General features: G+C 41.1%; 1 protein-coding gene across 1 annotated transcript in view; it reads left to right on the top strand.

The window, feature by feature from the left end:
* GNAQ (G protein subunit alpha q) overlaps positions 1-23905 on the top strand; it is a gene marked incomplete at its 5' end in the record, with an annotated part of 302948 nt that overhangs the window by 211332 nt on the left and 67711 nt on the right. Inside the window, 2 exons of the mRNA XM_080820525.1 lie at positions 14499-14627; positions 17221-17350. Coding sequence (XP_080676651.1) covers positions 14499-14627; positions 17221-17350 — 259 coding nt within the window. The remainder of the gene's footprint in view (positions 1-14498; positions 14628-17220; positions 17351-23905) is intronic.

Here is a 23905-nt window from a genome sequence, read left to right as displayed (position 1 = left end):
TGGTTTTTATGTCTCTTAGGCTCTTGTGATTGGGAGAGTCCTGTTTGCATTTCATTGGCATGTTGAAGAGATTAGCCTGATTGCAGCTTTATATAGTGTGAATTAACTTGCTCCTTTGTCTCCTGAACTTACTATAACCTGGAAATTACATTTAAAGACTCAATTAGATTCAAGTTAAATGTGAGGAGAATGCACTTGAAGTGATGTTGTTTGCTCATCGTTGGTGACGGTAAGGCTCACCCACGGTATTAGGACACTGATGCCCTCCATTATAAAGCTACATTTTTCTTCCTGCCACCAGAAGTCGTCCTCGTGGTGATACTTTGTCACTGGGTGACTCTCTGGCTCCCCATCAACTCTTACTTAATGGTTTTACTTCCGTTTGATGTCTTGTGTGATTTAATAATTCCCTTAGGGTTTATAAAAGAGGGATTTTTCTACTTTCCTCAGTCGGTCCACATTGGTATTCTTTGGTGAAATAGAAGTTTCTTTCCTCGGCTGGTGCTATTTGATTACCCTTTAATAAACTTTCTGCTGAAAGGCATGTTTTGATCTTTTTGTTAGAGTAACTTGTTGTATAGACAAAATAAATGGTGACCATAGAATTTATCATTCGAACCAGGACATTTTGAGAAGGAATGAGTTGCTATTAATAATGAGGCTGTGGCGATTCACAGACCTGTACCCCTGGGGCTAAATAATACATTATAGGTTAATTAATAAATAAATAAATAAATAAAATTTTAAAAAAGGAAAAAAATAATGAGGCTGAAATAAAAAGCATAAGCTGGGGATCCTGGCCGAGCAGAAACCTTTGGTCACTTTAGCTACACGAAACGTAGGGAGGTGTTTGGTCTTTTGTTTGGGGTTCCCCCCCACCTTTATTTTCTCTAGAAGACTGTTTGCGTCAAGGGGGGAGTAGAACCAATATATTACTACCAGTAAGGAGTTGTATGTAGGAACCTGAGTTAGCTGGCCCCAGGTTTCTGGTCTCTTCCCAAGATGTTTTAGCTCTCTTTATAGACCAGTGCCCAGCACCTGGCTGGCCTGCCTTTAATCCCACTGAGGATTAGAGACCCCTTAGTCTTCCCCAGTTAGTCCAGGGCACTTTTCCTTTTCCTTAGTTAGGAAAACCCTCCCAGCACAAGGATTGGACCCATGGTATGTTGGATTCACCCACCTGCTGCTGCACTCCACCTCTCTCTCTCTCTCTCTCTCTCTCTCTCTGTCTGTCTGTTGTGTCACCCCACCAGATGCTCTGGGGACTACAGGAAGAGCACCGAGGAGGATCTGGGCCCCACATCTTGAGTACCACTGAGTCCCAGTAATGGCTTCATTTTCACAGAGGAACTATGAAATACGCATGACTCAAGTCATTCTTTTCTCTGTAGTCAGGATAGTTGTTACCTTTTTCCTGATTTTTTGCATGCACCCCTCTGGTGTATCTTTAGCATTTTAGCTCCCTCCTCTACTTCCGGTAGGTCTTCTTTGTTGTTCTGTCTGAATAACTAAAATCAACAATACTTCATTGGTATTCTGGACCTGATTTCTTTTTTTTTTTTAATATTTTACTTATTTATTTGACAGAGGGAGGGAAAGAGATCACAAGTAGGCAGAGAGGCAGAGAGAGAGAGAGAGAGAGGGAAGCAGGCTCCCTACTGAGCAGAGAGCCCGATGTGGGACTCGATCCCAGGACCCTGAGATCATGACCTGAGCTGAAGGCAGAGGCTTAACTCACTGAGCCACCCAGGCGCCCTGAACCTGATTTCTTATATGATGCCATCAACTTACAGAACTCATTCTGGACTCAGGACCGACTTCTCTGAGTGCTGTCTCTACTTGTGGTTCGTTCAGTTGGGATTCAGGGAACGTGGACATTGGTCATCGTTAGCAGGGTGAGAAGCGGGGCCTGCCACGCACTTCTGCTCAGAACTTGCAGCACCGTCGCTGTTCTCTTGATGCCAAGAGTCAGTGCCGGCCACTTGCCAGGGATGCTGAGAGCAAAGGTCAAGGATGTCTCTCTTCTTTTCTATCTGCTGAACTCCTGTTCATCCTTCAAGACCCTATTCAGGGGGCTAGCCTCTGATAGTCCCTGCTAAAGGGTCTCTCCCCTCAAAACCTGATAGGGACTGCTCACGTTTGACCTTCACAAATGATTGTTCCCCGAATAAGAGATGGATGCTTTCTTTCCATGATTTCAGTGACCATGATATAGATGTCATTCTAGATGAACTATAAAGTTTCAGAGCTGAAAGTATTCAAGGTTTGTTTTTGGTTTTGTTTTTTTTTCTGCTGTTTTTGAAGGTCTAGATTCTGGAAAGTTCTGTTACCATTGTAGCCCCTGTTTGCTGAACAGTTCCTTTGTGTTAGATTCTATACTTAGTCATCTACGTGCATTATTTCATTTAATCCTCAAAGCGACCTAAAGTGGTAGGTATTTCCTATCATCCCCATCAACAGTAGAGGAGACCAGTTCTCAGAGAGGTTGAGTCACTTGTTTAAAGTCACACAGTAAGTGATAGGAGTAGGAGTTGAAATCAGATTTCTGTCTCTAGAGCCCAAGCTTTTAATCACTGTGAAATACTTTACAGAGGGTGGATGGATGGGTGAGACATAGGTAGGTAGAAAATTGACCGTAGTTAGATAAATAGATGATAGACTAATAGAAGGATATCTGTGAGTAGGTAAATCACTTACCAGGAAAGATGCGAATTATTCATTAATCTTTATAATGTTGCCTATAGGTACCTCTCTATGTACAAGGTCAAGAGGGAAAATTGTATAGAATTATTGGAAAACAGAGGTGCCTGGGTGGCTCAGTGGGTTAAAGCCTCTGCCTTCGCCTTGGGTCATGATCCCAGGGTCCTGGGATCGAGCCCCCATCGGGCTCTCTGCTCAGCAGAGAGCTTCTACCTCTCTCTCTCTGCCTGCCTCTCTGCCTACTTGTGATCCCTGCCTGTCAAATAAATAAGTATTATCTTAAAAAAAAAAAAAGGAAAAGGAAAAAAAAGGAAAAGAAAAAAAAAAAAGGAAAGAATTATTGGAAAACAAACCATTATCTTAAAAAAAAAAAAAAAAGAAAAGAAAAGAATTATTGGAAAACAAACCTAGCAGGGTTTTGATTATCATCCCGAAAGTTTGTCCTGTTTAACCACACGTAAGTTATTCATACACCATGGAAGATGTTCTAAATCACAGATAATTCAGAATTATTATTTCTTTATTTTAGCCTATAATCTCAACTGTTTTCCCCCATACTCTATCCATTAACTTTTTGCTGCAGTCAAACTAGAGCCAGTAAGAAGGATACAACAAAATCATTTGAGCGTCCCTTTTTCTACTTCGGTTAGCTAACTCACTGATCATAATAAGCAATCAGATGGCTCAGAGGACAGGCAGCACAGAAGCAAGGAGATGGGATAAGTCCAGGCGATGCAGAAGCAGTTTGGGAGAAGTTTGCAATTGGCTTTAATTTGATATAGTCTTCCAATTTTATTTATTAAAAGAATAAAAAGCATGCTAAGGTGCTGGAGAATTTTATAAATTCCTGTATTAATTTTCTTGTTATTGATTTTTAAAAAAGCCCAAGGGCTCTGAATATCTTTAGATAAAGAACACAATAAACAGATGGCTGTAGGTTTACTTTTTTTTTTTTTCTGGGGTCCACCACCTGCTTTAATATACTGAAACATAGGTCAAATGAGTTCACTGCCTACAGTACCGAAAGCTCCCTGACATTAGCCAGAGAACACAAATCTCAATCACACTGGCACATAGTGAGAAAAGTCCTCACTGCAGGCTTTTGGCAAAGACTGCTCTATCTGTGTTCACCTTAAGAGACCAAATAATCCCTAATCTCACTTGCCTGAAATTCCTTCCAAGGAGTTCAGCAGATCAGACACCTTCTTGAAATTTCCATATGTTCCATAGCCCATAAATCCAAAATACACATATAAGTTGGCTTTGGGGCATAAGTCACCATTGGAGTTGACTTTTAAGCTCATGCTTAAATTTTTAATTTAATTTAAAAATGCACAAGGAATTTGAATATTGAATTTGAAATGCAAAAGGAATTTCAGAAGTAGATTTAGCCCATCCGCCTGATCTAGGGCTGAGTTCTTCTTGAAGAGATTTCTTGCTAAAAGTTCCCTACTTGGTGAGCCAAATATTGGACGTCTAGTGTTTCCTCTGACTCTTTCAGCCATCCTGACTCTATTTTTTATCTGATGATGAAAAGGAAGTGTAAGCCTACTGCAGACTTTTGGAGACAGACAAGAGAACACTGGGTCAAGGTCTAGGCTTTGATGAAATTCCCTCTACCACTGTTCACCACTGGGCCTTTCACTGAGTGAATCTCACTTGCCTAAGACTCTGGTGTGCGATCTATAATCTCTAATTTCTCTTAAATTCTGAAATCCTGTGATATATTACAGTAGACTGTCCTTATCTGAGAAACCATTATCCTATGCAGTCCAATGAAAATCTGGCACCCCGAAATTTACCTGAAAGTGAAATGAACAAAGACATTATTCTCCACATGGGCAAATGACTAAAAATGCCGTCTTCAGCTCGGAAGACGGCATTGATCTTGAATGTGTTTGTTTTTTTTAAAGAGTGACAATTGAGTGTCATTTTTTTTCTCTTGAGTGACATATTTACTTCTATTTTGTTCTGTTTTGTTATCTAATGAGCCGTATCTCCTAATAACCTTTTGCAAGAATAAAACAAACAAAACAAAGAAAAAACCCTGTATTTGTCTTCCACAGTGAACTCTGATGATTCTCGGATGCCAGTCTTTATTATTCCTTGTTCGGAATGCTTGGCTCTTTAGAGATAATAAGATAAGACTTAGATATGCTTTAACACTCTAACCTTCATTAGGAGATGTAGTAGGGAAAGGGCACCTGTCTCCCATTCATTCACTCTACCTGAAGGGCATAGTGGCTGTGGGTGACACGCTTCACGTTGTCCCTTTGCTGCCTGCTCACGTTTTGGCTGAGCATCTGTGCCTTCTGTAGGTGGGTCCACCCAGGATGGCATTGTCCCCCCTTGAGACCAGGGCTGCTGTTACTACAGAACAGGGATTGGCAAACCCACGGGTCAAATTCAGCTTGCTGCCCGTTTTTATAAATAAAGTTTTATTGGGACACAGCCATGCTTATTTGTTTGCATATTGTCTATGGCTGGTTTTACACCCAATGGCAGAGTTGAAGAGTTGCAACAAAGACTGAATGGCCCACAAAGCCTAGAATATTTACTGTCTGTTCCCTCCCACCACCACCACCACCAAAAAGGGCAAATCGCTCATATAGAAGAAGACTGAATGTTCAAAGGCAACGGTGTCCTGCTTCCACTTCCATTTAGGCAGAACTTACCTTAGGACCCCAGTGCTCCAAGTTACCCAGAGCTGAAGTTGAGAGTACGCAGGGAATGATTGGCCTGTATTCCTTCAGTGGGACTCCATAAGTATTGCTTTGCACAACAAAGCTTGATAGAAGCGAGCACCAGAGAACTCTTATCTTATATTCCACGGCACTGCGTCTAAGTGCCCTGCAAACAGTGTCTCCACTAAAGCTAGTGGATGACCGAAAGTGCTCATTGAGCTCATCTGGCTCTGGGAGCAAAGATCATGTCTTACACGTCTTGCCTTTTGCCTCGTTGTAGTGCGTGATGCAGCTGGTAAAGGAGAGTGTAATAGGGTTGAACCATCAACGGAGCCAAGAGTAGGAGTGACAGGATTTTGTAAGGGGTCTAAGAGAACATGCACGTGACCGGAACACAACCCTACCTCCAGGCACGAGTGAGCCCAGGAACCTTGCTGTCCACATATAATCCTTCAGGTCGTTTGGGTTCCTCTGTTTTGACTCCCTGCCTGCCAGGTGGTCTTTTGACTCTGGCTGACCCCGATGGGCTGCTTCATGATCACTGTGGCATCTTGATTTAAATAAAGTAATAAACTGAATTTTGATTTGTAATGAGTTCAAGTAGTTTAGCATGAGGAGCTCCTCGGACCTGATCATCCTTGTCAGAATGAAAGTTTTGATCCTGCGGAACCAGTCCTCAAGTTCAGGGAACATGACACGGAGACAACCTGCTTTAATCAGCAGCCTTCTTTCTCACGGCTCACGCTTGGCTCCAGTCCCCGGAGCCTCTCTGATGACCCACATCGTGTCTGCATTATAGTATAGTTATTTATAGTATGTTCATTTCCATTGCCAGAGTACAAGCTCCTGGAGGACAAGACTCACATCTTTTTTCCCTTATTTTATGGTTCCGGCTGTTGTCTGCAAAGTGCCTAGCTCTCAGTGTAGACTTTTAGAGAATGTAATTGAATGAAAGAGTGAGTAATGAGGAAGTAAATAAATTCTGTGTCTTTCCTAATTTCTCCCCATCTTCTCTGTCCCTTTCTACCTGTTCAGATCCCATTTCATCTGCACGGCGTAACTCACCCCCCACTTCTCCACACTATTCTCTAGTGACTATAGTTCATAATCATCTCTCTTTTCTTATTGCATTCATAGTTAGCAGCTAACAATTTTGCACTTAATTATTTCTTAATTGATTCATCTGTGCTATCTTTGTTTCCCAGGTAGCCTCATGTCCCTCAAGGCACAGAATATATATATTTTAAGTATTTTGTACCAGCTCCCTGTGCCAACCCCCTCCCTCCAGCACACATAGTGCATCAGCTTTCACATATAACAGTTTTGCAATAAATTTGTGTAAATTAACTGAATTAAACACTGCCATTACATTCCAGGACAGGCAGGCAGGCATAAGAAGCAGTTTCCTGATGTTTCTTGGTATGTTTCAGAAGTGTAAAAATTGTATCAAAATCAGTCGCAGGTTTGAAAGTTATCCTATAAAAGACAAGTTAAGTTAGCAAAGTGCAAAGCCAAATGAGCAAATTGAAAAAGGCCTCTTCCTTCCTTTTTCTCCCTCTCTTCCTCTCTGTCTCTCTCTTGTGTCGTTTTGCTTTTGTTTTTAATTATAAGGTCAATTTATCTGTTTAAGCAACAGACTTGAGAGTCTGTCTGGGACCCACGCCTGGCCCTGGCTCTCGTGTCTGTCTCGCAGACACACCGTTGCCCGGCCCGTTCCCCATTTGACACTGGCAGTCCCTTTATGTGAAACATTCAGATCACCTATCCATATACAAGAGTCCCAAGAATCTGAAACTCTGTAACAAATGCGGTGATAGGACCTTTTTATGAGCTACTTAATTTACTTTTACAAATCTGCTCTTCTGGGTTGGTTTAAGTTCTTTGGCAAAGGATCATTTTGATGCAGGATTCCTTAGACTTCTCTTTTGTCCCCCAGAACAGTCTCCCATGAGTCGTTGTCACAAACCGTGAGAGTGACACCTGCTTGCTGCCGCTGGGTGATCTTTGTTTTAAATCTGGAATTTTGTATTGAAAACAAATAACGTTTTAGGACCCAAATCCCTGCAGTAGATGCTGTGTTTTCTTGAGCTCTGATCATGGTTGTGCCAGGTGTTAGAAAGGAAGGAGGAAAGTCGAGGTTGGCCCTCTACAACATGAGTTCTTCAAGGGATGGAAGTGTTTGTGTAATGAGTAATCCTGCGCAGCTAACCAGCCTAACCAGATTACCAACCAGGCTCCTTTCAGCCACAGGATCTGCAGGAGGAGGGAGGGACTTGGAGGGCTCTTGGCACAAAGCCTGTACTTGGCTCTCCCCTCAGAATGGCAGGTTGACAGAGTGGGTACTTCCCTCCAGTTTTTTTTTGGGGGGGGGGTGGTGTGTTTTGTTTTGTTTTGTTTTTTTAACATCCACTTTGACAATTTCTTTTCCTTTTTGCCTTTGAATCCTTGTGGTCACGTGGTTTCCTGTACAGGAACCATGTGTTTCTGGCTTCTCCTTAGCTTCCACGTGCCAAATAAGATCTCATGGCGTGATCTAGCTTTCAACTCCCCCAAGACTGTTCCTCTTACAATGAGGTCTTCTTAGGATTTTTAATGAAGCCGACCTAGTTTTTCTAACCTTCTTTTCAATAATTAAAAATGTGAAATTCTACCCAGAGTCATTTTCTGTGCCAGAATTTCACTTCAGTCTCTGACTTGGGCTGCAAATCTGTCATAAATACAGCTTCTCAACAGGAGGCCCTTGTGCAGGAGTCGAAGAGCCCCACACGCACCCGCACCTCCGCCCCATAGCGAGCTCCGCTGACTACTCCAAGGCGCTATTCCTTTATCTTACTATGTTTGGTTGGATTTATACCAAATGTCAGAGATTTCTTTTTTCACTTACCACCCACAGGTACTTTCCCCCTTTTGGCGTAATTGCTGAGGGTTGTATGCCTATAACTTATTACTTTTTTTTTTTTTTAACCACAGCTGTAATGTGATATAGTTTACCTGCTGAGTCATCTCTGAATTTCATTCATGCTTCTTTCATCCAAAAAAAAGGGAAAAAAAACAACCCACTGTATTTCTAATTTCTGCGCTATTCTTGGGGTAGATTTCAGTTACTCTTCCAGTCATAGGTGGTGGGATTTTTTTTCTCTTTAATTTTTTTTAAAGATTTATTTATTTGAGAGAGAGAGAGAGGGAGGGAGGGAGCAGGGGGAGAGGCAGAGGGAGAGGGAGACAAGCAGACTCCCGTCTGAGCAGGGAGCCAACACATGGCTAGGTCCCAGGACTCAGAGATCATGACCTGAGTGGAAACCAAGAGTTGGCAGGCGTAACCAACTGAGCCACCCAGGCATCCCTTCTCTTTAATTTTAAAAAGATGTTTCAAACAAGAAGTTCTTGTTACATGTCAGGCTAGAGCATAAATTAAATTGGAAGATGTATTTAAAACTGTTATTGACAAACGACTATCAAAAGAGAGGAGCAGTTGGAATTTTTTGGAAGGGGGAGGAGGGCAGGGAAGGGGAGGGGCAGAGGCGGAAGGGGAGAAAGAATCGTAAGCGGCCTCCACACTGAGCTCCGAGCCCAGCGCTGGGCTCCATCTCACCACCCTGAGATCATGACCTGAACTGAAATCAACAGTTGGTTGCTTAACCAACTAAGCCACCCAGGTGCCCTCAATTGGATTTTTTTTTTAAAACATATTCAAGAGAGAAAATGCCATAATTCATTTGATTGGAGCTTTTATTTTCGTGACATTTAAGCTTCTCTCATATATTTTTAATCATTTAAAATAATTATATCCCATTTCTGAATTTCTTATTTTGTCTATAGCCAGTGGTAACCCTGAAGTTAAATATATAAGGAAGTTAGCAGGTACAAGGTGTAATTGTAAACTAATGAGCATGATTTCCTTAATCAAATCACTCATACCACAGAAAGATGTTTTGTGGATAATCACCAAGGATTAGAGACAGTTCAAACAAGTTCCCAGAAAATGACTCTGTCCAAAATATACAGATGTTCTTTCTGTCCTTAATGAACTTTATCATTTCTCCTTTTCATATAATCCTTTTTTTGCCACACGTTGGTAGAGTGCCTTTGCAGACAGGGATTGTATCATGGGGAATCTCGCCCATAGCCTTAGCACCTGTGAGAATGCCGTAGTCAAAATGTATCGTGAGTTCTAGATGACCCTGCAGTTTCTCGTGATAGGAAAGCAATGATTGAAATCTTACTACATGAATTTTCCTATTGCCTTGCTTTTCACTGAAAACCATCAGAAACCTGTTTCTTCCATTAAAGAGAGTATGTCAGAATTGCCTGTCAGTAAGGTACCACTCCCTCCGTTTGCCCAGGGCTAGAGGGAATTCCAAGGCCTGAAAGCTTGATATCGACAAGCATGAAACAGACAAATTATTTCATTCTGGGGCCAGGACCTGAGGAAGAGCAGGAAGCATATCTGCTAAATGAAGTTAAAAGATGCCTTTCCTCTCTGTGTTGTCTCTACATTCGTCAGAGGCATTTAAATTCAGAATTTAGTTCTTACATAATCAGGCCAGTAATAGCCCAGCGAGGTAATTACATAAAGGCAGGTAGCTAACAACCCCCTTACTCCTATATTTTCTTCTAGAAGGTATAACTTGCCATCATAACCACTACCACATTTTCTACAAAATTATCTTAATTTGGGTCACGTGTTGCGTACCTGCTGCGTTCTAGGCCCTCGGCTGAGTGTCCGTGACCAAACACGAACAAAGGTACTCATGGTCCCTGACTCCACCGAGTGTGAGAGAGTCCTGACTGGGCAAACACATGTGGGAAAATACTGAGGGTTTTTTTTTTAATCAGTTACCAAGTTATCAATTACAAAATGTCTCAAAGCAGCAGCAAGTTATTCAGTTCCCATGGATGGGTTAGAGTACAGATTCATCAACTAAACCTCCCATTTTCTAGCACACTCTTAAATATGCCTTGTCTCCTAGACAGTTAAATAAGTCCCATGTAGACGATGGGAGATTTCTCTCCCTGACATCAGGAGAGAGCTACTGCCGGCCACTTGTGACACATACATCGCCTTGGAAATGTACCTTGTGCCTGTCACCATAGCAACACCCTGAGAATGACCTCAGCAGCCACTCAGAATCATTCCTACAAAACAAATTATAGCTATAATTAACTCTCTGAATTTACTCTGCAGTATAAATTTGTTCAGACCTTGGTGTTTCTTTGTAAAAGGTTAAATGAATGGAATAATCCACGGTGAGCACCCCCCCGCCCCATAGCCCATCCAAGTTTCTCTTCAGAATATGAGATGCTTCAATGGAAAGCACGGTTCCATTCAGAGACTCTTCTATTACCTTTTCTTAGAATGTAACAAGAATCAACACGAGAGGATGTGCTGGTCCTACTGCTCTGTGCCACATTTCTACAGGAACAGGAGTGGCTCTTTCCCCTAAGCCAGTGTCAAATGCAGAAAGTGTGGGGAGCCCAGAGCAAGGGGGCCACATAGATGGGGCTTAGGCAGGGAGAGGCTGTCCACACTGGCCGCTCCCTGGAGCAAAAAATGCAGGACTCCATTGCACCCACATTTCACCTGTTCCGCAAATCGTCCACAACCCAGTCCTGGTGCAGCTACTGAGACACCCAGACCTTCCTTTGGGAGACAATCACTTATATGTCTTTTGGGTGGTTGGTTGTGTTTTCTCGTTTTGTTCTTCTTGCCTTGTTTCGGAGGTGTTTGGGCTTTGCCTTGGGTTGGGTTCTAGATGACGTGCGGTACAACTAGTGGATCTCAGTCTCGCTCCTTTCAGCTTTTTCCTTTCGGGGAGCTGGATTAATACAACTTTAATACTCCAGATTAAAGTGAGCCTTTCTCTCCCCACCACCTACTGAGACAAAGCAAAAAGAATGCCAAGCGAGGGGCGCCTGGGTGGCTCAGTGGGTTAAAGCCTCTGCCTTCAGCTCAGGTCATGATCTCAGGGTCCTGGGATCGAGCCCCGCATCCGGCTCTCTGCTCGGCAGGGAGCCTGCTTCCCTTGCCCTCTCTCTGCCTGCCTCTCTGCCTACTTGTGATCCTTGTCTGTCAAATAAATAAATAAAATCTTAAAAAAAAAAAAAAAGAATGCCAAGCGAGAACTGGAGAAATGCATGGAACATCTTCAATAGTCATTTCCTTGCTGTACAATTTGTGGTTACCTGAGCAGTGAACAGACAGAGTAGAGCATGGCAAGTAGCACATCAGTGCTCCGTGTAAGTTCATTGTCGTAAGGTTGTCATTCCTCTTTGCGGACTGTGCTGATGTTGAAAAGGAGCAAAGGAAAGGCAAAGAAGGAAAAGTATGCAAGTATGAACACGCTAGATATTCAGCTGATACTGCAGTAGTGCCCTTGGTTCATGGAGAGATACCATAGGCCACATTTTTAGGGAAGTCAGTAAGTCCTTCTAAGTGCTTTTGGTCGCGGAAACAGTACCCCGATTCTCTCTTGCTCCGTCATGGGCAGTGTTGTGATTTCCCACCTCCTGTAATGATTCTCTAAGTTCTCCTCTGCAAAGACACATTCGTGCTTGGAGTGGTCTGTTGAGCTCATCTTCAAGTACCAGAAAGCCATGATTTCTCTTTACTCCAGGAACATGACAGCGCCTTGTGTGCAGGCATGAGCCGCCCCATTTGACCTCTGTGAGTTGTAGTGTGTGAGCGGACATGGTTGACTGGGCAGCGTGTTTCTGGGCCAGCTTGCCCATGGAAACTAGAAGTTCTCTCATTCCTCTGACTTGATTTTTGTATATAGTAGTTAAATAAATGGTGGTCTTGTAGGCTTCAAAATGTACATTCATTTCAAGTTTTTCAAATCAGGGAATTGGTAAATCAGACAACCCCATGGCTACAGACTTGCCAGTTGATTTTGTATTTATGGTGTGTTGAGCTGGTTTATCTGTAGAATGAGACATAATACAGACCAGCTCCCACAACAAGAGCTTGTTAAGCCCATCAGATACCTCCAAGACCATGCCAAGATATTGACAAGAATTTTGGATCCAGTCCATTTTTCTTCCTGCCTCTCACACCAGTATTGTCCCAGTCTCCCTGTCTTCATCCTCCAGCCATTTTTTATAGTAATTCAAGATATCAGACTGGTTCCTATCAGTCAGTAGAGAGCTAATTGCCAGCTAGAGAATAATTGATGTATTTGGGGTAAAGCCACTAGAATACTAATTAATTTGTTACTTTGCATTAGGAATTTCCAAGGTGATCCTTTTTTTTGTCTCAAAGAATTTGATAGACCTCCAAAAAGGCAATAGTTTTATGTCTTTGTTAAAACCACTTAGCTCTACTATTTTATGATCCATGAATCTTAGAGAATTAATGCAATATTTCTTGTCAACACCCAATTTCAAATTTAATAATAAAAGTAATATGGAAACACCGCTAGTAACAATGGTATTTAAATAATGCAAAGACTAAATACCAGCATAGGAAATCCATCTACCCATCCAACAAATACTCATTAAGTACTGTCCTCCAGGCACTCTTTCAGGTTCTAAGGCAAAAATAATGCTGGTCAAGACAAAACCCTTCCCATAGGTAGGTCACATCGACTGAATATTTGTACTCTTGCTGAGTTAGCAACATACTCCACACTAGACATTTCTGTATGTACCTCAGAACTCACTGTCTTGTTTTGTGGGCATAAAGGTGTTGAGATTCTAATCCCCTCCGATTCTATTCGTGGGGCCACCTTTTCTTTAAGTCTTAATGCATATGTTAGTTACTTAGTGTATACCCTTCGTAGCTGTATGCTTTGAAACCATACCTGTGCCGCATCCTCTCCAGGGCCAAGGGGAGCATAGCAAGCCTTTGGAATCATTAGGATGCCATGCAGAGCGGTCCTTTTCACCTGTTTGTCATTAATTCTGTCAAACCAGGTCATTCTCAAAGTTGCAAAATATTGGTTTGCAACTTGAGAGAGTGAAAAGTAAATGGGAAATAACGGTTTTGAGATGACAGAATTACTCTGATGGAGAACATACATGTGGTTGCCAGGGGTTAAGCTCAGGAGAGGCAGTGCACAGGACACTTTCTTCGTGGTGACAGAACAGTTCTGTATCCTGATTGTGGTGGGTATTGTATGAATCTTGACATGTGATAAAATTTCACAGAACTATATACCCCCCCCAAAAATATGTGTGTGTGTGTGTGTGTGTGTGTGTGTGTGTGTATAAGAACTAGTGAAATCTAAATAGATTGTATTTGAGTCAATAGTATTGGATTAATGCCAGTTTCTTGGTTTTGGTAATACATCGTTGTATGTAAGGTATTATCGGGGGTGGACTGGGGGAAGGGTACAGGAGAATTCTCTGGAATATTTTGCAACTTCTTGTTAAGTTAAAAAATTATTTCAAAATGAAAAGGATTTGTTGTTTGTTTGTTTTTTTAAAGGAATGGAGAAGTATCATAGAAGCAGATAAATTGGAAGTTTAGGTGTGGTGACTCTAAACCCTGGGAATATCTGACCTTAGACATTGTTAGCTAAGTAACCAGAAACCTCAAAAATTGTGGCTTCACATTAATCACAAATGACTTAGCTTTGGACAGAATTTAGGACATGGTATGCTGCTGACCTCTCTTAGGGGAATAAGGAAATACATTCCAGAGAAAAATGCTCTGATATTCTGTAAAAAGACAAAAAAAAAAAAAAAGGATTCTGACCTTATGTATCACTCTGTTAACTGTTTATTTATACAAATACACAAATAAAAGTTCTGTCCGTAATTCAAAATCTGTTTGCTTTGAACTCCTGCTTTACCCACCAGACCTGCTAAATAAGCAGAAAATAGAAGACTCCTTTCATTTCTTCTCCTTTCCCCCTCTACTTTGTATGTGGGTTCCAAATGATAGAGAAGAAACGAGAAAGCCTGCAAACCAGGTAATCCATAGATGGGTTACCTTGCTGTGGCCAGTGGAAAGTTGACTTTCTCTCTCAACTTTCCAGATTCCTCTACCCCTTTCTGATATTTCCCTTCCTCTTCTCCGCATCTCTTTTAGGATTTAGTTTTGCCCTTCTGTGTCCAGAGGCAGACTTGGCATGATGGTGTCCTAACATTCTCATTGTGTCTTCCCTCCTCCAGCTATCTTAATGACTTGGACCGCGTTGCTGACCCCGCCTACCTGCCTACGCAGCAAGATGTGCTTAGAGTTCGAGTCCCCACCACAGGGATCATCGAATACCCCTTTGACTTACAAAGTGTCATTTTCAGGTAGTAACTGAGTCCGTTAAACCCACCTCCCAGCTCCTCTGCCTTGACTAGTACGTTTGGGGAACTCTACAAATACTGAAATCATGTGTAGACTTTGAAACAATCTGCAGACCAGTTATTATCAGGAGATATGCAAATGAAGTAATATGTTCCAGAAAGAGGAAGCGGAGGAAAGATGTATGGGCAGGTTTCTCATTTCATATTCAGTCACCAAGAAATCAGCGAAATCTGAAATTTGCTGGTGGTTGAACAAAATCAGTCCCTTCAACGTTGGTCCTGACTATTATTCTGTAAGAATTGGTCCTGACTGTTCTTTGAGTCACTTTTTAATTGTGAGGACAATGGATATATCTTTAGATTTGTGTAAGATATGAATGACCTTATGCCCCTACCAAGAACAGAAAATATATGTTATCAAAAGCTTTCATGGTGTTTCCTTCGAGTCTACTGGTACCAATGCAGAATTCTTCAGTAGCAAGAAAGATATGGGATGTTTTATATTCCTGAAATAACTTGCTTGAAATTTTTCAAAATTGGTAATTTTGAAAATGGATTGATGACCCCAGTCCAAATTTATATGGGAAAATAGAATGAAGAATTCTGCTGCTGTTCAAAAGTATTTTAATGTTTTTTAAGAAGAGAAGAAATAAATAATACCAATACACTTTCGTTTAATCTCTTATTGTACAAATAATCAGTTATACTTCTAGAATACAAACCACATTGTGCTTTGTGAAGTGAGGCCATGTAATATATGTCTTTGAGCAGAGAGAGTTGAGTTCTCTGGGGGAGCCTATCCCATTGAAGACAATTACGTTCACTAGAGGGATGTGAAATAGGAGTCATGTGACTCCCAGTGGGTAACTGCCACGTGGTTCAGATGAGCAGGCCCTCAAAGCACTATGGGATTTATTCTAATCAGTCTCCACCCCTGGAGTCAGGTCTGGCCGCTATATGCCACTCTGATGGATATATCTGGAAAGTGGGTGGCATTTTAGAAATATTTCTGAACCCCGTTTTTTGTCCATCTCTAAAATGGTTGCATTACATGAGCACCAAGATTCCTTGTAGCTCCAGTATGCTGGATTACATAAGCTTTGAGTCCATAGCATTTGGAGATCTTCGATTTGGAACACCCAAATTTCCTACCGCTTGTAAAACTGTCCTGCAGAATATTTTCAGAAGACATAGAGCATTTCATAGAGATTTTCATCACTTCATTGTTTTATAATTGATAGTGAATTCTGAAACAAGGTTAGTCTTACGTCTTGTTTTTACTACATTTTGCTCACTAGCTTAAAGGACACTTTTTTGCCCCTACAGTAAAAGTAATGACTCAGAAGAATAATTTCCTGCCATCATCGAAAGCATCTTATAGGTCTCAGGGTGACAGGATTTTATAGAATCAGGATTTCATATAAATGAGTAATGAATTCTTTACTTGGCATGAAGGAAGAGCTAGAATTTGATATTTCTAAAGACCTAAGAGTTGTAGTTTTGATGTCCATCATACATAGGTCTCCCTGAATCCATTGCTTTGCCCCTTAGAAATCTCTTCTGTGCCTTAGAGAACTTTTAGAAGCAGTCACTAGAAGACCCTTGATTTCTTAGTTTGCATTTAAGGCAGGGAAAGACCAGGAATAACCGTTTTTCAGCAAATGCTCAGAGACACCTCCTCTCATTCTCTGAAAGTATGTTACCCCGCAACCACTGTGCACGTTTTAGCCAAGATATGGATTGAACCTCTTGAGGAAACTTGGCTTCAGTGCCAGCTGCGGCTTGATATTTTCATATAAACATTGAAACTCACATTAATTGATGTCAGCATTGGTTCCTAACCAGGAAGTCAGCACACTGTTGACATGTTAAAAACAAATCCTTGAAAGAGTTCAAGTGATGGCCTCTGGAAGCATCTTGATGTTTCACACAGTTCACTTCTTAGCGGGTTAGAAAGTTTGTTTGCATGAGGCCAGTTGCGCCATGATACCGGGTCCAGTGACTGGACCTGTCCCAAATTATTGCCAGTATCGGAAGGAGAAAACAAGTTAGAATACCCCATGGATAACGTAGCAGTGGAGTTCTGTTTGCATTTTGTTGAAGCATCACACGTACCCATATTGAAATATGTAGCATCTTGTATCTTTTAAATGTGTTTGCAGTCCTTTCTAGCATCCTTGAGAAGTACACAAGGATCTTCATTCTCATTTTACAGAAAAAGAAACTGACGTTAGTACTTGCCATTAGAACTTAACACAAAGAAAGCATATTTTGTTTCTGATTTTTCTGTGCACAATTAAGTAAAATACCATTTTGCTTGACCTGGCACAGGATTTTTTTTTTTTTTTAGCAAAGTTACCATTTTCACTAATCAGATAACATTCTTATAACCACAATTATTAATTACCCAGAATGTCTTGACCTAGATTGTTAGGGAACAGAAAGTTAGTAGATGTTCACCAGAAATATTAATTGAATTGAGTTGGATGGCCATTCTCTTTAGAGAGTGTTTTCCTTAAGTGTGTAAGTAAAGCTGTGTGTATATTGATCCTTTTTTCTTTATATGCTATTAATATGAATATTGTTAACCTTGCAGAATGGTCGATGTAGGGGGCCAAAGGTCAGAGAGAAGAAAATGGATACACTGCTTTGAAAATGTCACCTCTATCATGTTTCTAGTAGCGCTTAGTGAATATGACCAAGTTCTCGTGGAGTCGGACAATGAGGTGAGTGCTCTTTGGACAGGCAATGGATTCTCATTTCAATATCTGACACAAATAAATAAGAGGATGTAGGGTGTGGAACATGGGGTAAACTGATTTCATTGCTTTTTGACTACTGAGTTGGGGACTTTTTTCAGTAGTAAAGATAACCCTGTGGTAGCACATGGTATAATCAGAACAGTAAACTCTTTTGTCAGTGATATGAGCAGGTCTGTGTGTTGAGGTTTAATTAGACTCTATTTGATACTCTTACCACCGTGTAGACGCTCTGAAAATGAAAATAACATAGAAGTCCCTAGGCTAACCCTCACGTCATTTTCTAGCCCTCTTCCTACAGGATGGAGCTGGGAGTGTTGGAGTGAGTCAGCCTGTTTTGTTTTGTTTTCATTTTGTTTAAATCATTGTTTGTGCGTTGGGTGGGCCCCAAAGAGTACTCAAAACCTCTCTTGGCAAATGTGAGTGACTTTGCAGCTGGGCTCTAGATCAGTTCATTGTGGAGCCAAGAAGTGTCTTGGTGACGTGGCCGTTCTGCTCTTACAGAATCCCATAGGCTGTGGCATCATTTTGTCTCTCCTGAACAGTGAGTGAGTGGAAAAATTATCCTTGAGAACAGATTCAGTACTGTCGTCTTCTCCCCATTACCTGAAAACCTAGCAGGTATAAATACGGATTTTGAGGGTGGTAGAGTCTCGGTGAGTCAGAGTTGACTATGGAGGATAACACAGGGGCATAGAAAACTCGCTTTGAGCTGAAATTCCACTCGTGTGTGTTGGAGGAATAGAAAAGATCTCTGATAACTTGTAAGAGGCAGAAATTGCAGACAGACATGCCAATAGTATGTATTAAATATCCGTCTTAATAGGATAGAAAACAAGAGAAGGAAATGAACTATCTCCAACAGCTCATTAAAATATAATCGGGCATATTCAAATGTACTTTTAATTCTATACGTTTTTTGATGTAGAAGAATTCTGGTTTCCAGTCCTTTTAAGTATTTTCTTTTTTTCTGCAAGAATTAATATCTCTATCAAAATGCATATGCAATTTCTTTTGTATGCAGGGTTGATAGAGTCCAGGAAGCAATACCCCGCGTAGAAGCAAGTTACCTATTCATTCATGTCAGAATCCTTCTAGGGGTGCAAGTATATGGGCTTTTGAATCAAAGAACTTTATAAGAGTGTTTCATCAGCCATTTGCCCTCTGTAGTTATAATGTAAACTGCCTGCCTACAAGCTAAAATCTGTAGCAATCAGTTACCAAAATCTAAATTAAGCAGTTACCATCAGAATTTTAGCTATGGTCTGTCTGTATGTATTTCTGTCTTTATACCTGTGTTCATTTGTTGTTCATCATTCTTGAACGTAGTGTTTTGAATATCCTGCGTATCTGGGGAACAGAATAAGACGTTTCTGCTATCTTCAGAAATTGAATCAAGATACAGAATGTTTTGAGGGCTTTTCTACTATGTTCTAGGTACCAGAGTATCTAAAGAGGTTTCATTTCAAAAATGAGTCCTAAAATTAGCTTTGCCCAGAAGGACCTCCTAAGAGATAGATCCTTTTGTTAGAATAGAGAGTAAGGGGAGAGGGAGGCCTTAGATACGTCATGATCTCTCTGCTTTAGTTTACTGTCTGGTAAAATAAAATTTAAGACATTTTTCAAAAGAACACATAGTTTTATTTCTTATGTCACTGTTTACATTATGGCTAGAGAAACAGAAGTGTTTATTGATACACATTTTATACAAAACAAGTACATTATATCTATAAAGACATATATGTTGTGATTCAGTGCTCATTAATTTACTTTAAAATTTACAAAACAGAAAAGGAAGTGAGTTCCCTGGGTAGCCCTTCCTCTAACTCTACCACATCAACCCAGTCCTTCAATTATCTGGACATCACAGATTATCCCACCTTTCACCCAACATTGCTCGTGGATATCTGGTTTTTGTATAAAAGTATTGTATATTAACTAGATTAAGATGACATTGTTTTGATGATTAGGTGTCATAACTAAAGTCTGCACAGTAACTTGCCAATCAATATATAGGCGTTATGTGCATCTAAAAATATTTTGCCAGTTTCATTGATTCTTTGGTGGTTCTTAGTGCCACAAATTAAGATCATCTGTTATCTTTTTCATTAGGACTCCCAGGTCCCTTGTGAATATTTTCAAAGCCTCCCTTGTAATTCTATGAGGTAAAAGTCGTTTTGTGGTGCTCTTTTCTCAGACCTTAAGTCAAGCCTTTTGGTAATATTGTAGGTGATCTTCAGCATAGTAAGAACAATGCTGCCCGTTAATTACTTCGTCATGTTGACCACAGCCATCACTGTTGGTAATTAGGGAACACTGTCAAAAGTATTTTTTTTTGTTAACATATAATGTATTATTCACCCCAGGGGTACACGTCTATGAATTGTCAGGCTTACACACTTCACAGCACTCACCGTAGCACATACTCTCCCCAATGTCCATAACCCAACCACCCTCTCCCTACCCCCTCCCCCCAGCAACCCTCAGTTTGTGTTGTGAGATTAAGAGTCTCTTATGGTTTGTCTCCCTCCCATTCCGATCCCATCTTGTTTCATTTTTCATCAAAAGTATTTTTTAATGTGGGGTTGTAGTCACATTCTTTTTTTCTTCACTTGAGCTGATAGATGAAAATGCCGTTGCTGTAGAGAATTCCACCGTCCCCAGATTTTCTGGTTTGGGTGAGACAAAACTGAAACAAACTCTTGAAACCTTTTTGTTCTTGGTTTTCAAATCTGATGGTCATCACTTGAACCCAAAGCAGACCTTGTGGTACCTGCCATGGTGTATGCTTGTGAGAAACACCTGGGCATGGCTGCCAACGGCCGCCTTTCCTGTCCCGGAGAACTCTGGAAAATGCGCCGCAGGCCCCAGGCAAAACCCTCTGAAGGACTTTGGATGATTGCTTTTGCTTTTCGTACCTCTAAAACTTTTATGTGTTACTCATCAAGGTTTTTATGTAGATCTGCTTTTGTCTTTCTAGATTCTCAACCTTTCTAGGGTTTGAGGAAGGAACTTCTTAATTTTTTTTTTTTCTCCAGAGAGGAACATATATCATTAGATAGGGTGAGACCGATTAGGATCTTTATCAGGATCTTCGAGCTGGGTCGATTTGCGCATTCCCTTTGCTGTGTTATTTTCCCTGCGATAACACATTAGCCTGGAGCCCACCGTGCCCCTGTAACCCTCCCGTGCCTACGTTACTACTTCGGCACCTCTAAAAGCCGGAACACACGTGGAGGCAGCCCCATAACACATTCAGGCTTATCAGCATCTCTCCACACTCTGTCTTTTAGTCTTGATTTTTCTGATTTTCTGTTACACGAATATCAGAGGACTAATACAACAATAATTTCTCAGACCTTGACTCAGGGGCTGCCTTACAGACTATGCTCTTTATAGAATCTCAGACTTAGGTAGGCCTTTTCTCCTCCACTTCCTAACTTAAATTAATCCTTTTGAAATGGTTACAAACCCATTATGGCTTAGTTTTAATAAAACATCGAGACGGTTCCCACACCCCAAGCGTTCCTCCAACATGGCTTTCCATGAACATGTATTCTTGAATCCTGATTCTTGGAGTGGCTCCACTGATTTAAAAAATCAACCAATCAGTCAGAGGAGTGAACAGGCATTTGTAATACCTCAGCACTTTATGCCTGGTCAAAACTGTCTTAAACCATCACTCGTCTGAATTTTGCCCGCTGTCGTGCCAGGGAGGTGAGGTGAGGTGATCGGGTTTGTTGGTAATGCCGTCTAACAATGAAGTGGAAGGATGGAGAGATGAAAGCCCGTGGGCGGGGTCACCCGGGGCCTGAAGCCAGGCCCTTTCAGACCAGCTTGTTTCCCCTCCTTCACAGTGTCTTCCAGAAGAGACAAATTCAGAGGAAAAGCAAAGGGAACCATTAACACATCCAAGAGCATGGAGGTCACATGACAATCCTGCCTTTGCAAGAAGGAATTAAAATGCCCTCCCCTGCTTTTTTTTTTTTTTTTAAAGATTTTATTTATTTGACAGAGATCACAAGTAGGCAGAGAGGCAGGCAGAGAGAGAGGGAAGCAGGGTCCCTGCTGAGCAGAGACCCCAACGCGGGGCTCCATCCCAGGACCCTGAAATCATTACCGGAGCTGAAGGCAGAGGCTTTAACCCACTGAGTCACCCAGGCACCCCCCTTCCCTGCTTCTAAGTCCTTATTATTCTCATGGATGACGGTAGACCAGACAGAGAGCCTTTCCTGGTGGTTCAGAGTTCCCCTGTTGCTCATTGGATTTTGAACTGTGTTAAAACAAATAGTCTAAAATATGCATTTCCTTCACCTATTTCTCTTCTGCTGGGTTTTAAAAATGAATCCATTTTGAAGTTATTCGGCTACAACTAAAGTCTGAACATTTTCCTTAAAAGTGTGAAACCTGTACTTTGTTCTGCTCTAAAAACTTCCAGTGAGTTTTGGGAATTTTCTTCATATAAAATTCAGCATTGGTGAGGAAGTGACTAAAAATTGAGAAAAAAATTCCAGCCCCAGAGGGAAGATCCGTAGGAGACTTAGAAGTAGTTAAAAGCAAGAGTTGAGCTCATGACATCCGCTCTCCGTTGGACTGGCCCTCACGTCCTGTATTGATTTTAAATTATGAGACCAGAACCTTCCTCACGCTCCTCAGCTTTGGGCATACTCGGCTTGGGTTCATGGCCTGATTACCAAGGATCTTCCTGAAAGACGTCCCACTTTTTTTTATATATATATTTTTAACTTTTTCCCCATTTCCTCATTCCTTTGTTCATTTTTAGCCACCTATTCCTTTTTAAGCCCCTTCCCCTTTCATCCTTTAGGCTTTCTGCTTCCTCATTATCATGTTCTTCCCCCTCTCTGCTCAGATGGCTGGAAGGAAGCTAAGAAGAAGTTTTCCTATTACCATTTATGAGTTAGAACCAAGACCTACGCTCGGTGCTGGCAAGGGCGAGGGGAAGCGGGCACACGGGACACTCCTTGTGTACCTGCATATTAGAAATCCTCCAAAGCCTACATGAAACCTATATGGTATAATCTGTGTAATAATCTTTTTTTTTTTTTTTTTAAAGAAAGAGAGAACGGGGAGAGAGGTAGAGGAAGCAGGAGGGAGAATCCCACTGTGGGGCTCAGTCTCCTGACCCTGAGATAATGACCTGAGCTGAAATCAGGAGTCGGACACTTAATGGACTGAGCCACTCAGGTGTCCTGGGATTCGCCCACATGGGGCTCCATGCTCAGTGAGGAGTCTGCTTCTCCTTGCCCCCACCCTCGCTTATGCACTCTCTCTCTTTCTCTCTCAAATAAATAAATAAAATCTTTAAAAAAATAAAGATTTCAAATTTGACTTTTAGCTCTGCCACTTACCGTCTCTGTCCATTTTTCTTTGGGATTATCTGTCATTTTCTTACTGATTTATATGAGTTCCTTATAGTCTTTGAATGTGGGCCTTTTGTCATATGCACTGCAAACATCTACTTTGCAGATTGCCCATTATTAATTGTGTCTTTTGATGACCAGAAGTCGTAAATTCTATACAATAAAATTCATGAAAATTTCCCTTTGTGGCTATATATCAGCACACATGTGTCTACAAATATGCATACAAGGTTGGATAAAATAAATCACCTGAAAAGTCTGGATGAAAGGACAGTAGGGATTGGATGGTAAGATTAAGAATTAAAATGCCAGTGACAGAATCAGGTACCTGTCCTAGCAGTAGTTCACCAATGTAGTCAAGCATCTCTTAGCAATTATAAAAGGAGGTAATCATAGCCTATTAGAAGGTTCATTTATCTTTAAAACAAGTTAGCTTCTCTTTGTGCTGAGCTCCTCCTGCACCTTCACAAGGAGATGTCGTGGGAGGGAGTAAGTTCCATGCACAATAATATCCCTCCAGGAAACCAAATACTAGAATTTATAGGGCTGTCTCTTAAGCTCCTCTCAGTGTAAGCTGGTGCCGCAGCATCAGCGTTGATCGTGAGCCAATACTGAGGGGTCTAAACACAACTTCATGTAAGAAAAAGAGTGAGAAGAGCTAAGGAAGTGCATTTTGTTTTTAGAAACTATTTCCGTGACACAAGAGAGCATGAAATTCTAGAGAACTTAACTTGCTTTAAATATTTATCTTCACAGAAATAAAATGATAACAGGTACAATTAAAGACCTTACATAACTTCGGATCCATTTCTCTCCCTCCCCAAAAGTCACTGGCTTCAAGTTGGCACCATGCATATTTTTTCACTTTTTTACTCCATAGGTATATGTCATTAAACAATATGTAATATTGGATGCTTAATATTACTCATGATTGTAAATTATATTTAGATGATTTTATTTTCACTGTGTTTCTTTTTTCCTTCCCTCAGCATTGTTGTTGAGATTTTTTTTTTTTTAACGTTGGTACACATGACTTTAATTCACTTACTTAGACCGCCATCTAGTCCATTGTGTGACTGTCCCCAACCGTATTTCACACGCTTCTCGGCCGGAGAGATGGTTTTCAGTGTGGGTTACCTTT

Source organism: Martes martes, assembly GCF_963455335.1.
Source record: "Martes martes genome assembly, chromosome: 12".
In the NCBI taxonomy this organism is placed as follows: Eukaryota; Metazoa; Chordata; class Mammalia; order Carnivora; family Mustelidae; genus Martes; species Martes martes.
This window is presented reverse-complemented; position numbering and strand designations above follow the sequence as displayed.